The sequence below is a fragment of the Carcharodon carcharias genome, chromosome 12, assembly GCF_017639515.1.
Source record: "Carcharodon carcharias isolate sCarCar2 chromosome 12, sCarCar2.pri, whole genome shotgun sequence".
Lineage (NCBI taxonomy): Eukaryota > Metazoa > Chordata > Chondrichthyes > Lamniformes > Lamnidae > Carcharodon > Carcharodon carcharias.
In genome coordinates, this window is record NC_054478.1 from 72601953 (window position 1) to 72618206 (window position 16254).

Sequence of the window (16254 nt, forward strand, 5' to 3'; positions counted from 1 at the left end):
ACATACCCCATAAAGAGACAGGCATAGCTGGGGCCCATGAGGGTACCCATAGCCACACCTTTTATTTGGAGGAAGTGAGAGGAGTTGAAGGAGAAATTGATCAGTGTGAGAACAAGTTCAGCCAGACGGAAGAGTGTAGTGGTGCATGGGGATTGTTCGGGTCTCTATTCGAGGAAGAAGCTAAGGGCCCTCAGACCATCCTGGTGGGGGATGGAAGTGCAGAGGGATTGGACGTCCATGGTGAAGAGGAAGCGGTTGGGGCCAGGGAACTGGAAATCGTTGATGTGACGTAAGGTGTCAGAGGAATTACGGATGTAGGTGGGAAGGGACTGGACAAGGGGAGAGAGAAGGGACTCAAGATAACAAGAAATGAGTTCCGTGGGGCAGGAGCAAGCTGACACGATTGGTCGACCGGGACAGTTCTGTTTGTGGATTTTGGGTAGGAGGTAGAAGTGGGCCGTCCGAGGTTGGGCGACTATCAGGTTGGAAGCTGTGGGAGGAAGATCCCCAGAGGAGATGAGGTCAGCGACAGTCCTGGAAAAAATGGCTTAATATTCAGTGGTGGGGTCATGGTCCAGGGAGAGGTAGGAGGAAGTGTCTGCGAGTTGACGCTCAGCCTCCGCGAGGTAGAGGTCAGTGCGCCAGACAACAACAGCACCATTCTTATCAGCGGGTTTGATGACAATGCTGGGGTTGGACCTGAGAGAACGGAGTGCAGTAAGTTCAGAGAGAGACAGGTTAGAATGGGTGAGAGGAGCAGAGAAATTGAGATGACTAATGTCACGCCGACAGTTCTCAATGAAAAGATGAAGAGAAGGTAAGAATCTAGAGGGAGGGGTCCAGGTGGAGGGAGAGTATTGGAGGTGGGTAAAAGGATCCGTTGAACGGGGCGAGGACTCCTGCCCAAAGAAGTGAGCCGTGAGACGAAGACGGCGGAAGAAGACTTCAGCATCATGCCGAGCCCGAAATTCATTGAGATGAGGGCGTAAGGGTATGAAACTAAGTCCTTTGCTGAGCACTGAACGTTCAGCGTCGGAGAGGGGAAGGTCAGGGGGTATAGTGAATACACGGCTGGGGCTGGGATTGGAAGATGGGGTGGGGACGGAGGGACAGGCAGGGGTGGAGGGTCCTAGATGGGTGTTGGATTTGATGAGTTGTTGGAGCAACTTACTGATCCAAAATGGCAGTTTTACGCATGGGTGAGAAGTTGAAAATCTACACTGGGGCGGATTTCACTCTGCTTTGCATGCAGCAAGCCTTGATTATAGCGTACAAAGCAGAGGGAAAAAGGGCCAAGGCAGTGACATCAGACCGTCGCATTGCCTGGGCATTCCTGAAGGGAGGATGGATTGCTTTTACCTACTACAGATACGAGCAACCTAAAACTCTGCAAAGAAGGAAGGATGGGTTAAATGTTATCTCCTTCCTCATTTGCTTGTCTCAAAGTGTCAGAGGCCCATTAGGAAGGGTACTCAACAGAAACAAGACCAAGATCTCGCTCTCACTCCCAATGCACGACGATACCAAAATTGCACAGGGCTGAATTTTTCGCTGAGTGGGAGGATGTGCGCCCGACCTGCTTGAGTGTAAAATAGCACGTGATGACATCGGGCGAGCCTCCTGACATCATCGTGCACTCGTGCTATATTTCGGTTGGTGGATGCACGGGAGTCGGAGCCACACCCGCCATCAATTATGAGGCCAGTTCAGGCCATTAACAAGACAAGTAAATAGATTTTACATTGCTTGTGTGATTTCGCACTTGTCGCACAGGCTAAATGGGCAGGCGGGCAGCTGACAATTTGTTAAACCTCATCCAGGGGCAGGATAAAAAGGGTACTCGGCATTGCCATTGTGAGGAGTGAGGAGTTTTGGAGGTTGTTTGCTGCTGGTTGCTTATTGGTACTTGGCAGCTTCATCTCTATTCAGAGCTTCATTGTTAGCATTTTCAGGCTTCATTTCAGGACTTATTGGTGTGTCCAAGACCCCCAGAGGATTCAGACCGTGTGGACCCTTCCAGGTATCAGACAGCCTTCAGTTACCCTGGTAATGGGGATGGCGGTCTCCACTGGTGGCACCTCCTCTGAGGAGGAAGAGAGAGGCCAGGCATCCCAATGCCCCGGGAGGGACCTGTGGGAGGAGAGGTGCAGACACAAGAAGCGCAGGGCCAGCAGGAAGTCCAAGGCGGAAGGGGCCACAGAAGACACCACTATCCTGCTACCAGGCCTTACAGGCAGCAATGCAGCTACCTCTGTGTCTCAGGTGCAATGCCAAAGGAGGCTCCGCCTCTCCAGGGAGACCATGACCTCCATTTGCCAGATGATGGGGCCTGAGGTCAGCTCCAACTGTGTGGGTGGACACCCCAGGCCAGTGGCACTCAACTTCTGTGCCTCCGGCTCTTTCCAGGGGTCAGTGGGGGATCTGTGTGGAGTCTCCAATCAGCTGTCCACAGTTGAGTGAAGCTGGTGACAGAAGCTCTGTTCAGGCGGGTATTGACATTTATTCTTTACTGTACGGACAAGGCCAGCCAGGCTGAGCAAGCCAGAGGCCTTGCAGTGATTGCTGGGTTCCTGCATCCAAGGTGCCATCAACTGCACACACAAGTCCATCAAAGCACCAGCAGCTTAGTTGGGTGCCTTCGTCAACAGGAAGGGATTCCATTCCATGAACAAGCAGATAGTGTGTGACCACAAAACGCAGATTGTGCAAGTGTGTGCAAGGTACCCTGGCAGCTCCCATGATGCTTACATCCTGAGGCACTCACAGGTGCCGAGGCTCTTTGGTGGGTCTGGACCTCCCTGTTCACCAATGATGGACGGGCATCTAGCTGGGATACTGGTTGCTTCATCCATCTCCTACACATGCACTAACCACCTGAGGGCATTGTCTGTGTGAGGGCTTGAGGTCCGAGCGTAACCCCAGGAACCCCTGATTCTGTTCCTGGAGCTGTCTCTCCATGAGAGTCGCCACTCTCTCAATGGAGGAGGCATTGCACTCAGCCATGATGGTCAACGCAGTGTTCATGCTCCGCATGGACTCCTCCACAACGGAGACTATGGCATGCAGACTCTCATGGATCTCTGCCAGATACTCTTGCACATCCACTGGATAACCAGCATCTGCCACTTCATGGACGATCCAGAGGCTCAAGATTTGCCTTCGGCTCAGCATCGTCCTGCTCTCCAGAAGCCCTCTAACTGCTGGCGCCCTGGACACTCTCTGCCTTTATCTGGACCACAAGCAAGTATGAAGTACCCTCACTGATGTGCACTGACATTCTAGCCACTGATCTAATGCCCACTGAGGTGCTGGAATCTGCACTGGTGCCTGGTTCAGAGAGTGGCTGTGACGCAGGTACAAGTGAAGCCCGGTGGTCCTCTGGCATCAAGGTGGCTCTTCGGGGTCCAGAGAGCGAGTGTGTGCTGGCAAATCTAAGAGAGAACAAGGACATCTTATTAGTTAAAGTCATTACACTGTCATTGTGCATGCCAGGCACCCTGGTGAGACAATGGAGATCTGCATCATGGTGCCATCGTCTTTCAATGACCAATGGGGACTCCAGATTTGAGGGTCCCATCAATGAAGAGACTACACTAGAATGGTTGCACAGTCTGAAATTCTCACCTCTCTGCACTACACTCTTACCTTTGTCTGGCACCCCTGCCTCTCCATGCCAGGTGGCACGTGGAGCGTGTCGGCTCTCCAGCTCTAGACAGTCCTGCTCAAACCTGGTCAGCAGCAGCAGCAGCAGCAGGTTGGGGCTCCGCCTATGATGGTCCTCTCTGATTGGTTATAGCTCATCTTCTCCTGAAAGGATAGAGGAGCATTGATTAGTCCACTCTCTACCTGCAGCACCATTGCAGCCTGGCTAACCCCACCCGAGGACCACCTTGCAGGGCACATCCGAGTGGCGGCGTTCGAGCTGCGAGATATTCAGGTCAAGCAACCAGGGCTCACCCCCTTATCCAACTCCGGTGTCACTGACAGTTGGCACTCAGACTCTAGCACCCCTGAGGTCCATGGGGGGGATGGCCATACCTTAACACATTTGCACACTGATCCATGCCAACATGGTGCTCATCCTTCCTGAGCGCAACAGGTCATTGAACCTCCTCCGGCACTGCACCCATGTGTGCCGCACCACATCATGGCTGCTGACCTGTGCTGCAGCCTCCTCCCATGCTCTCTTTGTGAGGTGTGGTGGCATCCTCCACCCACTTCTGAGGACAAGGGTGTCCCTCCTGGCAGCCACCTCCTCCAGGAGGACTGTGAGGCACTAATCTGAAAAGCGGGGGGCTGAGTGCCCACCCGACCTGCACTCCCGCCTGGCGCCTCCAGCCACACTCAACTCCACAACTTGAATGTTGAAGATGCAGAAGGGACGTTCTTCCATGGCAGCATTCAAGGGGCTGCCTGTGCCATTTTTCAACTGGCCATCCTGGACTCGGCGGCTGACAGGCTCCCGCCCTTCCCAGCAAGTGGGGAGCTGCCAGCGTGAAATCTCGGTCGGGGGCCAATTGCAGCGGCAGCCTGTTTCCCGACCGATCCCAGGCCCACCGACTGTACCTACCCATCGACCTGAAAATTCTGCTTATGAGCTTAGAAGGACAGGCTCTGCAAACCATGGCAGACCTGACAAAAGGTGTCTCTTATTTTCTCATTCTGCCATTCTTCTGGCTATAGGCCTTCTAACTCTTGTTTTTGTGCAACAGCCAGAATAACCCATAACTGATAGTCATCGTCAATTCTGCAGGCATCCATTTCCAGGTTCAATGCCCTATCAAGGAGCATACTGGCAGTAAGGTTATGACCTTAACCCACAAATTGGGACAGGTGCAGTTTACGTGAGGTCAAGTCGAATGAAGCACATTTTAGGTGACACACATCCTTACAGGGGAAGGGGAAGGCAGGAAGAAAAAGAAGCTGCATACGGTTACAGGTTAGAGTTGCACCACATTTTCATTTATGTCGGCTTCAATAATGCCAACATACATATTGTAATACAGGAACAAATGATTTTCTAAAAGTATCTAATAAAATTGATTATGTATTATGGGAGCTGTGATTCTACAGCCCTAGAGCTAACTTTTGTAAACTTGGAACGGACTTCTGATGTGTTGGTCTCAATATTAACCCTGTCACAATGGGCAGAAGAGAGCTGGGTCAGGTTAAAAATAGTGTAAAAGGGAAACTATCCCTAATTCACCAGGTATGCACCTGTTGCTGTCTTGTCATGGACTTGTCATGTGAATGCCCTGCCTCCAAGAGGTGGGAGGTTTTCTAGTGTGTAAATTGAGGCGGAACACTTCACTAAAACATTTAAAACAGGCTCCAATAGTGCAACTGGCAACCTTAATTCAACAATTGTTGCATGGGTTTCCCAGAGGTCTGTCTCCCTCCCTCCTCCCAATTGCCAGGGACTATCCCATAGGTTCCCTGGCTGCAGTCCTCTGCCACCGGTTATCCCACCTAGCAGCTGGCTAGTCTATCAATATGCCCAGGTACCAGGCAGGAAATGGAAGGAAAAAAAATTATAACAATTCTACCAGGAAGCATTGGGATCTTACCTGATTTCCTCCCATACCATGGCAATTGAAGATGCCCACTTTTTCATTTTCCTTCCGCCCCATATTATCAAGGCACTGGTTTGTAGCAACATTTCTAATCTGAAAATGATGAGATTTGAACAGTTATGGAAAAACACATTCAAGTTGAAATCACTGTGGATTCAAATTTTCTAGGACTATATATACTCAGGTACAGCAGTACAAAACTCGCCTCAAGCAAAGCTATGAACAGAAGAAATTCAAGTCTGTGCTTCTTCTCAATGATCAGTGGGTATGTAGAATAAACAGTCATCTAATGGAATTAACACTTTTAGAGAATGGACAAATATGATGATTAGGATCAGGATTACACAATTGAAGGCAAAAGGAGAAATTCTGGCATGTGCTGTGTGGAATATCATAGCTTCTGAATTTTCTTTTGTCTCTTTAAAATTATGTACACTGCTGTTTGTTAGGTCGTTTCAGGGCAGTTTGTTCCTGATAACATGTTCAAGTTTTTTTTTTCGCAAGTTTCTGATGTCAGGTTTGATACAATGGCCATTTTGAATGTAGGTATCCAGCTTGACCTGTTTCCAAAAAATGATATCATTCCTGTCTTCACTAGCTCTATCATGATTATCAGCACCAAGAAGGTTCTGTCCCCAGTTTCATTTAATGTTTCAGCTGTACAGAATCACAGAATAACATTCATCCATGGGGATTTATTGGAGGAGAGATTTGTTTGCATAGCACCGCTTCTTGGGGCATTTCACAGATCTGGGTCAGTTCCTTGGGGGAAGGCAGCACTGTAGGCTGTTACCTGCATAGTGTTCCCCATTGATATCATGAAGAAAAGCCATGCATACTAAATGGGTGGTAGCCTGTGGTAATATAGTCTGTGTTATGCCACTTGAAGCAGCGCTATGCCGCTGAATTTCTCCCCCCATTGTCTTTGAACCCTTTAAGCCTTTCTAGAATTTCTATGCAAGTGGTATCAAGGGCATTAAGTTATTACTGGAGCCTCCTATGACTGATGGTGTAGCATTAAGCCCAAATTTGGGACATGGACAAAATTGATGCATATCTGTCTGTTTTCACAGTGCGAATGGTTGGTCTTGCTTGAGTTTTGAAGCTAGCCCCTCACTTAATTTAGTATATAGAAGTACACAGAAATTACAATGAAGAAACTGGCTGCCTAACTAGACCGTGATGGTGTATAATTCTACAGGTGCACAGTAATATGCCCACCCTTTTCCCATTTGCCTTTTGTTCTCCTTTCCTTCAACCAGTAATCTAACCTATTCTTAGAAGTTCATATGGTTACACTTCAATCATTAATTAAATGATATTGCATTTCATTAATTGATTGGTATTGTATTCCACAGACTTAAAACATTTTGTGTAAAAAGGATTTAAGAGAGGTGTTCAAAATGATGAGGGTTTTTGATTACATGTTTCAACTGGGAGGAAGGTCAGTAACCAGAGAACACAACTTTAAGATAATTGGAAAAGAACCAGAGGGAAGATGAGCAGATCTTTTTTAATGCAGCAAGTTGCTATAATCTGGAATGCACTGCCTGCAAGGGTGGTGGAAGCATAATTAATATTAACTTTCAAAGAGCAATTGGACATATACTTGAAAGGAAAAAGAACTGCAAGGCTATGGAAAAAGAGTAGCAGCGTGGTGCCAACTGGATCACCAAGAGCTGGCACAAGTAGGATTGGTAAGATGGCCTCCTTATGTGTTGTATGATTCTATGTTTTCTGTCTGAAATCTCTTATATTTGAATCCCCTTATTCTAGTCTCCTTATCACTGAAACATTTTGTTTTCTATCAGTCCTAATCCTTCATAAACTTAAACAGCTCTATCAAATTACCCCTTAATCTCCCATATTTTAAAGCAAACAGCTCAAAACGTGTCTTTTCATGTTTGTATCTCCTAGTGAGTCTGAGACATACAGTTTATTTTGCCTCAGCGTCCTTCCTGTAACGTGAAGCCCAAAACTACACACGGCTCCAACCATTATCTTACAATAGACACATAGGGTGGAATCAGCTGTGCCTGCTGACGTTGGGCATGCATGGTGGCGTGTGCGGACAACATGGCGAGAAGGGCAAAAATCGGTTTCACGATGCCGTGAAACCAGTTTGTGATCATCCGCACAGCCCGTCGATGGCGGGCCACATTCCCCACCATCAGATGTCGGGAACCTCATTGTAATACATCTGCATGTCATTATAAGGCCAACTTGCAGGAATCATCCCTCCCCTCTAGGTTGTCCACCCACTTCAGCGTGCAGAACATCATATATAAAACATGCACCTGGTGGCCTGCACTTTGAGAACTTGGAGGTGGGTACGCAGTAACGTTGTGCAGCGCTCACCTGGGTTGCCTGTTGGACTTCAAGCTCGAGGCAGGTTAGAGGCACGGGGGAAAGAGCTGCCCTGCAGTTCAGGTGACTTGGGAGTGGGGTCAAAGGCTGCCCTGTGGTTGAAGGTAGTGCGCAAACATATGTGGGGTAGTGGGGAGGGAAGCAGCCAAGCATTAGGACAACCTTGTATAAAGCGACCATTCCTCTGCGGCTGAGACAGTTCAGGTACAGCCACATTGACATGAGTGGAGTCGGGCCTATAGCTTATCTGCCCACTCAAGCAATGCAGAGGCATGAAAGTGCCACCAAGTGCTCCAGAGCTTTTCACCCCTTGGCACAGACTGCAAGTTAATGAGCATTTTAATGGACTGCAGAACAGTTGGAAGACTGGGCACGGTGTACAATCTCCTTGCTAAAGCTGGCCATGGAGCAGTCAATGGTGGAGGCACTCACAGCCCCTTGCAATGTCAACATCCTGGTTTGGACCGGTCTCCCCATGATTCAAGCTAACAGTGCAGCCTTGCAGTGTGGGTTAGCAGAATGTCTGCACTTGAGCTGTGAGCACACCAGGCAGTCTAGTGGGCAAAGTTGCCACCAATTGGTCAGGTGGAGTGGGGCAAACATGGGTGGGGTTTTGGGCAGACATGCAGTACACTAAACTCTGGCCATCAAAGTGTGGCCAGTACTTTCTGCGACGTGTTAAGGGGCTTTTAGACTTGACCAAGAAAGGTTCTTAGTATACACAAGCTAACCCACGCATTTCTCTCTTTCATCCTGCAGGGGTAATACATCAGGAGCGTGCAGCCTGGTGAACTAGCTGTATACCTTCTGGCGTACAGAGAGTGGAAACGACGGAGAAGAGAGCAACAGAGGCCCCTGGCTGGGCAGAGGAAGGAGCAGAACCTTCAGAAGGGGCGGCTGGGGCTCCTGGACACGACGCCCAAGAGCCACAGCAAACTATCGCTGGTTGGCAGCTAGCTAGACCCAAGGTCTATAGACGCTGCCTTTCATTCCTGCATTTGACTAAGAACCAGTGGCACGTGTCTAGAGAACTGGTCGGTCATATCTGCCACTTACTGCAGGATTTGGTGCCATGGGGACGTGAAAGTGGCAGCGGTGCTCAATTTTTACGCCAGTGGTTCCTTTCAGGGTGTCCTCTGTGGGATATCACAAGCCTCCACCCACAAGTGCATCCATGACATCATGGATGCCACCTTTGCCAGGGCACACAACTTTATGCATTTCGCCCGGGATCAAGAGAACTGTGAAGCAAGAACGATTGGATTTTCCCAGATCTCAGGTTTCCCATAGGTGCATGGTTTGATCGACTGCACTCACCTGGCGTTCAGATCTCCATTGCAACACACAGTCAACTATGTCAACCACAAGGGCTTCTATTTTCTCATTGTACAGCAAGTGTGTGACCACCACAAACGCATCCTGTAGGTCTATGCAGAGTTTTCAGGGAGTGTCCATGACTCCTACATTCTCAGTCAGTCACAGATCCTTGACGTCTTCCACAGTCACAGCAGCTGCACGGTTGGCTTCAAGGGCTACCCGCAGAGGACGTGACTGATGACACCCGTGCGGCGGCCTCAGGATGCAGCAGAGATGGTATAACAAGGCTCATGCTGCAACTCGCAACTTGGTGGAGCAAACCACTGGGATGCTGAAAATGAAGTTCTGGAACCTGGACTGGTTGGGTGGAGCCTACAATACAGTCCACAGGGGATGTCACACATTGTCATTGTCTGCTGCACCCTTTACAACCTGGCGCTGCAGGGGAGAGGAGCTGGCTGAGGAGTAGATGCAGGTGCTGGAGGTCTCCTCCGATGAGGAGGACATCAATGATGATGAGAGCGAGGAGGTCCTCGAAGATGACGGCAATTGGATCCTCGCACTGGCCAGACGAAGCAGGTATACTTGGTGTGGAGGATGTTGACGACATGCAGTAAGGAGACACCACAGACCCTCACATTGCATCTACAAACATTTGACTCCAATCTGGCTTATGGCAGCATACATACCCTCTGTGATGCTCCTGTCATGGAGACGTAGTGGAGGCCCTAACAGTTGCTTGACTGCAGGAGGACGATGACGACATGCGGTGAGGACACTCCATAGATCTTCACATAGACTCTGAGAATGTAGGACTCCTGCTGGCCGAGGGCAGCTCACTTGCACTCTGTGATCAGGGTCATATCATGGTAACACAGTCCACCTTCAGTACCTGGCCCCTTCACGGGCACAGTGTCACCGGTCACAGATACTGAAGAGATGGGGGCCAGCCCCACCTTAAAGGTGCTGAAAGCACACAGAGAGAATGATGGAACTCTGTGATGCCTGCCCATGACATTCTGGCAGCAATAACAAGCACCATTGAGGTTCAGGCATCACTAATATGTCCAGGGAGTGTAAGGCCGGACCATCACTTTGGTCTGAAGATTAATCAAAACTCAGGGAAGGGGTCCTGGACTGAGACACCTGCCTTTATCTTGTGCGGAAAGATTTCACATCTGAGTGACAGGAACCCTGCTCATCAGAACAAGAAGCCATAGGTGGAGGGACATTCCTGGGAGTTTATTTACAATAGTGAACATTACATACATGTGATTGATACTTGTGCCCAGGCTAGGCAACTACATCTTCTTAACTTGCCTAACCCTGCCGCTACATGTTGGTGCTGCCCGGACATCCATAGCGGAGGCAGAGGCAGCCTGCCGACTGTGATGATTTTGGCGGTGTCTTCTGGAAGGCCAATGCCTGGACGGCCCCAGCCTGCAGTGGCAGTGGCACTCTCCTCGGCCTATGGAGCTGCAGCTGCTGAGGTCACAGGAAGAGGGGATTTGGATGGGCCGGACACTCCTGGAGTCACCTGGATGGAAGGCTCCGGGGTGTGAACCTGCTGATCCTCCTCACTATGGGTGCCCAAGGGCCCTTGGCTGACTCCTTGAGGAGAAGGAGTAGCTGGAGTGAGATCGGGCAGACTTGCACCCCTCTCGCGTACACACTGTTGGAGGCCAACTACAGCATCGACGATGGAGTTTGGCCTGTGCAGCAGTGACGTCATGGATCAAATTCTCCATGGCGGCCGCCATCCCACCAGTGTTGACCTCGGTGGGATAGCCGGCGCTATCACCTCAACCTGAAGACAGATGGACACCTCCATTGTTGCAATCTGGGGAGTGCAGCGGACATCTCTTCCTGATGTTCCTGAGCTTGCCTTTGCAGCTCCAGCAATTGTGACATGACCGAGAAGAGAGGCTTGTCATCTGACTCGGACTCAGCAAATATCTGGCCTCCAGGAGTCCTCCGAGTTCTGGACACTACGGAAGATCCGCCTGCTGCGGATCTGAAAGTGCAATGTGCTCCCCAGTTTGTGATCCTGAAGCTACTGTAAAGCTAATTCCCACCAAGGTGTATGTCTCTCCGCTGGTGGAGGGTGTGGATGAATGCTGTGACGGATCTTCAGGGAGGGTTTCAGCAGTTTCCTTTTCTGAGCTTCCCTTGGGGCTTGATTGGAAGCCCTGGGTCGTGAACTCTCTTGGCGGTTTCCCAGATGTTCCTGTGCCTGTGAAAGCATGGAGAGATAATTAGTGCAAGACAGTAGCCTGTGAAACAGGATACATCACTCACAGCATGGTTGTCTGATGGATGTTGCACTGCTGAGTCCTCACTTGGTAGTGCATCGCTGACCTCACCGTCAGCACAGGAATGGTCCAGATCCTCGCTGGCCAGCTGGATGGCTCTGTATTCAAAGGGCAGGAGGACGTTGATTTCAGGAATTCCCACACCAGTCTGCAACCTCTCCCTCTTGTTGTGCGCCAGCTTATCTTGCAATGAATAGAGATGGAGAGAGTGTAAGCAGGATGCCTGCCAAGTTGGATGATAAGTATGCCTGGTGGTGAGTGGTTCCATGGATGGGATGAGGACAATGATGGTGAGTGTGAGAGAGCGAATGGTGATGTCCCTTGAACTGGCAACGAGCGAGGGCCCTGTGGATGTGTGATGGGTTTGTGAGTGCGTGAGTTGAGAGTGATGAGAAGAGTGACTTACTCTGGCGGAACAGAGGACATCATTCATCCTCTTGTGGCACTGGGTGGCTGTTGTCTTTTGCAGGGCATTGGCGCTGACCACCACTGCCACCGCCTCCCAAGTGGATTAGTGATGCTGTCCATCCTGCAGCCAGAACAGGGGTAGAGGACATCACAGCGGGCCTCTACTGCATCCAAGAGGCACTCGAGGGACACGTTATCGAACCTGGGAGCTGCAGTCTTCTTGCCTTTTGGGGTCATGTCTTCCATACAGCATTTGTGGCCTGAAAGCACTGAGAGGTGTGCGTACAGTTGCACTTTAAATACAGTGTCTGGCATGATAATGGCAAATGACATCCTGCCCGCCATGGAAATGTTGTGTTTTCCTGATATGCATAATTAATGTGGCGGGTTTGGGATAAGGTGCGAGAAGTCGCCATTGCAGTCGGTGGATAAAATGTGGTTTTACCCGCCCACTACCACAATTAGTGCAAATCTGGGACGATTCTACCCATAGAGGGAACCGTGTCCAAGTATGCTTCAGTGTATGAAAACATGCAAATACTGCTGGGCCAGGAAAACAACTGGCTAGATGAAAGGAAATCCAGTGTGCAAGAGATCTTTAAAGGGCTAATCCTTTTGCTTGAAGGCATAGAAGAGTTTTGACTGAGAGACCAGCTTTGCCTTCGTGAACACTGATTTGGAAAAAAATGCCACAGATGTATGAAGCCAAATATGAAATGATCCTTAGTAGATCCTGTTATCCAACATTACCTATGCTGCATACATCACAGAGGAGCTGTGGTACTCCATAGCTCCAAGGGTAGCAGAGTTCCATCTGTAGATGTGACAAGGGTCATGACAGCTCATTGCTCCATTTGGAATGGAAATCCTACTGTGGGGCCACCTACAAGCTTGACAGGTAATGGTGACAGCTGCTGACATATACCATTGACCAATACAATAAGAAATGCAGGAGTGCTCCCACTCATCCTGCAACCCATCAGAACCATTTCCTATATATTTTATTGATCCCGCATCTTTTTTCTATTTTCTTTATGGATAATAGAGATTCATTAATGTATTGCTGCATTTTAAAAATACTGAAATGCAAATAAAAACACTTAAGTTCAGCCCACTGTGAAACTTGTTACCATATGGAGTGGATCAGGTGAATAGCATAGATGAGTTTGAGGGGATATGTACACAAGGGAGAATGGAATAGAATAATATGTCAATAGGGTGAGATGAAATAAATAAAGTGGGAGGATTGTCAGGAACATAACCACCAGCATAGGCTGGTTGGGCCAAATGGCCTGTTTTAGTGCTTCTAAATCAATGTAATTCTCTGCTTTCCAAGTCATAACGTTAATCAATCCTAAAATAAAAGCAAAATAATGCTGGAAATCTGAAAAAAGAATAGAAGTGTTGGAAATACTCAGCAGATCAAAGAGTATCTGTGGAGGGAAAAATAGAACGGACATTTCAATTTGATGAACTTTCATCAGAATCATTCTGATGAAAGATCATCAACCTGAAATGTTAATTCTGTTTCTCTATAGATGCTGCCTGACCTGCTGACTATTTCCAGCATTTTCTACAATCAATCTTAAAAAGTATTGGAACATGTCAGCCCAGAGCAATATTAATGTTTCTGCCCAAATGCACAGTTCATTTAAATTATCCTTACTTATTACCAAAAAAAAGGTTAATAATGATTGCCAAGAAGAAAGAAAAAAATCTTAATATTCCTACCTCACCAAGTAAGTAGTAACGCCTTGGGATTTGGGAGTCAGGATAAATATTTTCCAAGTACCATGAGAAAGATTTACACTTCAGTCTTTCTCTTAGGCCTCTTCTAGCTGACACATCCCCATAATCCACTTTAACAACACCTGGAAGTGCAAAGTCACAGATTGTATCAATTCACTGGTGTTGGTTTAAAATCTGTTTCTGTCATGGAAAGCACATCTGTGTCCTGAAATTATAACTTGTTTTAGGAGAAAACACACAGATCTAGTCAAGGCGGGAAGGGATAACAGTCCGGGACTTGAGCCATAATTTAGACTGTCACTTTCAGTGCTGTACTGAGACAGTTGAAACATTTTCAAAGGTGCCAGTTTTCAACTGAAATGTTAAACCGAATTCCCATTTGTTTGTTCAGATGGACATATAAAAAAATGGCATTATTTAAAGAAAAGTAGAGAGGTTTTAAGCTGTCCTGGTAATGTTCCTCTCTCATTTAACACAACCAAAAAAATCCACCTTCACTTGTCTTTTATCTGATTAGCTGCTTATGGGGCCTTGCTATGAACAATTGGCTCCCATATTTCCAATTTTTTTGGTGAATGAATTTACTTTATTTTGCCCAGGCTTAATTGAATACTCACAGTCTTAACTGCTTAAATTAAGCAGCAGGTTTTACTGCACAGGCCCATTTAGCGGCTGTAATTTGAATTAATCAATAACAACTTAAGCGGTTCAAATAAACAACAAACTTTCAACAGGATGTATTGCTTACATGATTCAATTCAAATGAAGAGATCATTTCAAATAAAAAGATGTGGGCAGAACAGCAGATTGAACTAAATTTAGAAATGGCATTGGAAGGCAAAAGAATCACAGTATAGAACTACTGAGGACAGCTAAAGTCAGCAAAATAGAACATCTGGGTATTATAACATTAAGCTTGCTACAGAAATTCACAACGTGGGAACAAATAATCAGTAAAAAAGTGTCTAATATAACATCTTAGTCCATCACAATAATCTCAGTGAGTGAAAAATAAAATACTGTAGTTGCTAGAAATCTGCAAATTGAATGTAGAAATTGCAGTCTTGAAATGTTAAGATTACATAGCAACAGGAATAGACCATTTAGGTTCTTGAGCCAGTTCCACTATCCTATTACATTATGGTCCATTTGACCACCCTTTCTCCATAACCCTGTGGCCCTGACCTAATAAAAATCTACCAATCTCAATCTTGAAAATTATAAGTACTGTAGTTGCTAGAAATCTGCAAATTGAATGTAGAAATTGCAGTCTTGACATTTTAAAATTACATAGCAACAGGAATAGACCATTTAGGTTCTTGAGCCAGTTCCACTATCCTATTACATTATGGTCCATTTGACCACCCTTTCTCCATAACCCTGTGGCCCTGGCCTAATAAAAATCTACCAATCTCAATCTTGAAAATTACAAATCATCCACAGCCTTTGGTGAATGGGAGTTTCAGATTTCCATCCTGTTTGTAAATGAAAAAATCTTCCTGATTTTACTCCAAAATGATACAATTTTATTTTAAGATTATGGTGCCTGTTCTGGATTCCCCCATCATATGAAATCATATTTATGTATCTATCTTATTGAATCCATTTATAATTTTGAATGCCACTATTAGTTCACTCCTCAACTTTCTAAACTTGTTTTTTGCAAACTGCCTTAATAACTTAACCCTGATATTATTCTGGTAAATTTGTGCTCTACCCTCTTCAAGGCCAATATATCTATCCTGAGATGCGGAGCTCAAAGCTGAACAAGGTTTGATCAAGATTTTGTACAACTGAAGTGACATGTCCTTACTTGAGCAAATTTAGTGGCAGGACCTCAGTAACATTTTTGTTTCCATTTTCCAGATGCAGCCAGCTAGATTGAGAGGCTGGCTGGCTGTCAGGCGAGTAAACTTCTGTGCCAGGTTGCTGCTGGGGAGTATAATGGAAGGAGGGAGAGATAGGAAAGGGTGGTGGGCGGAAGGCTTGTGGAGGAGTTTGGAAGCCTCAAGGGAAGATTCAAGGTCTTGGATTGGGGTCTTGAAGTAGCAATCTCTCTGGTGAGAATTTCACCTCTACCTCTGATTGCAGCATTCATTACTGGGCACCCCCAGCATGGAGCTAGAGTGAGGTCATCAAGCTTTTCAAGTATTACATTAAAGACTCTTCAGAGACATCCGACTAGAAAGCAAAAAGCAATATAATAAAATTACTTACAATTTTTTTTATAGAGAGCAAGTTAAAGATTGGACATACATGGGGTGAACGTAGATGCTAAGATATACTGATAATGCTTTTTTAAAAACAATTATTTAAAAAAAGTTTTAAAAATCTCCTAATTAATCATTTGACTGCACTCCAACAATTATAAAATTATTCTTTCAGGGTCAGTTCTGTTGTTTACTAATATTATTAATTATATTAAAAATCCAGTTATACCTGATTGAACAAGTTGTAGCTTATTTACAGAATTTCAAACGGTGACATAGAGGCAGGGAAGTTAAAATTCTCACTGATTTCAGTGATTG

General features: G+C 46.9%; 1 protein-coding gene across 1 annotated transcript in view; it reads right to left on the reverse strand.

Moving 5' to 3' along the window:
• The window catches only part of galnt13 (UDP-N-acetyl-alpha-D-galactosamine:polypeptide N-acetylgalactosaminyltransferase 13), a 581993-nt gene that overhangs the window by 80193 nt on the left and 485546 nt on the right, over positions 1–16254 (reverse strand). The window contains exons 9-10 of the mRNA XM_041201818.1: positions 13709–13848; positions 5568–5666 (exon numbers count right to left, since the gene is read on the reverse strand). Coding sequence (XP_041057752.1) covers positions 5568–5666; positions 13709–13848 — 239 coding nt within the window. The remainder of the gene's footprint in view (positions 1–5567; positions 5667–13708; positions 13849–16254) is intronic.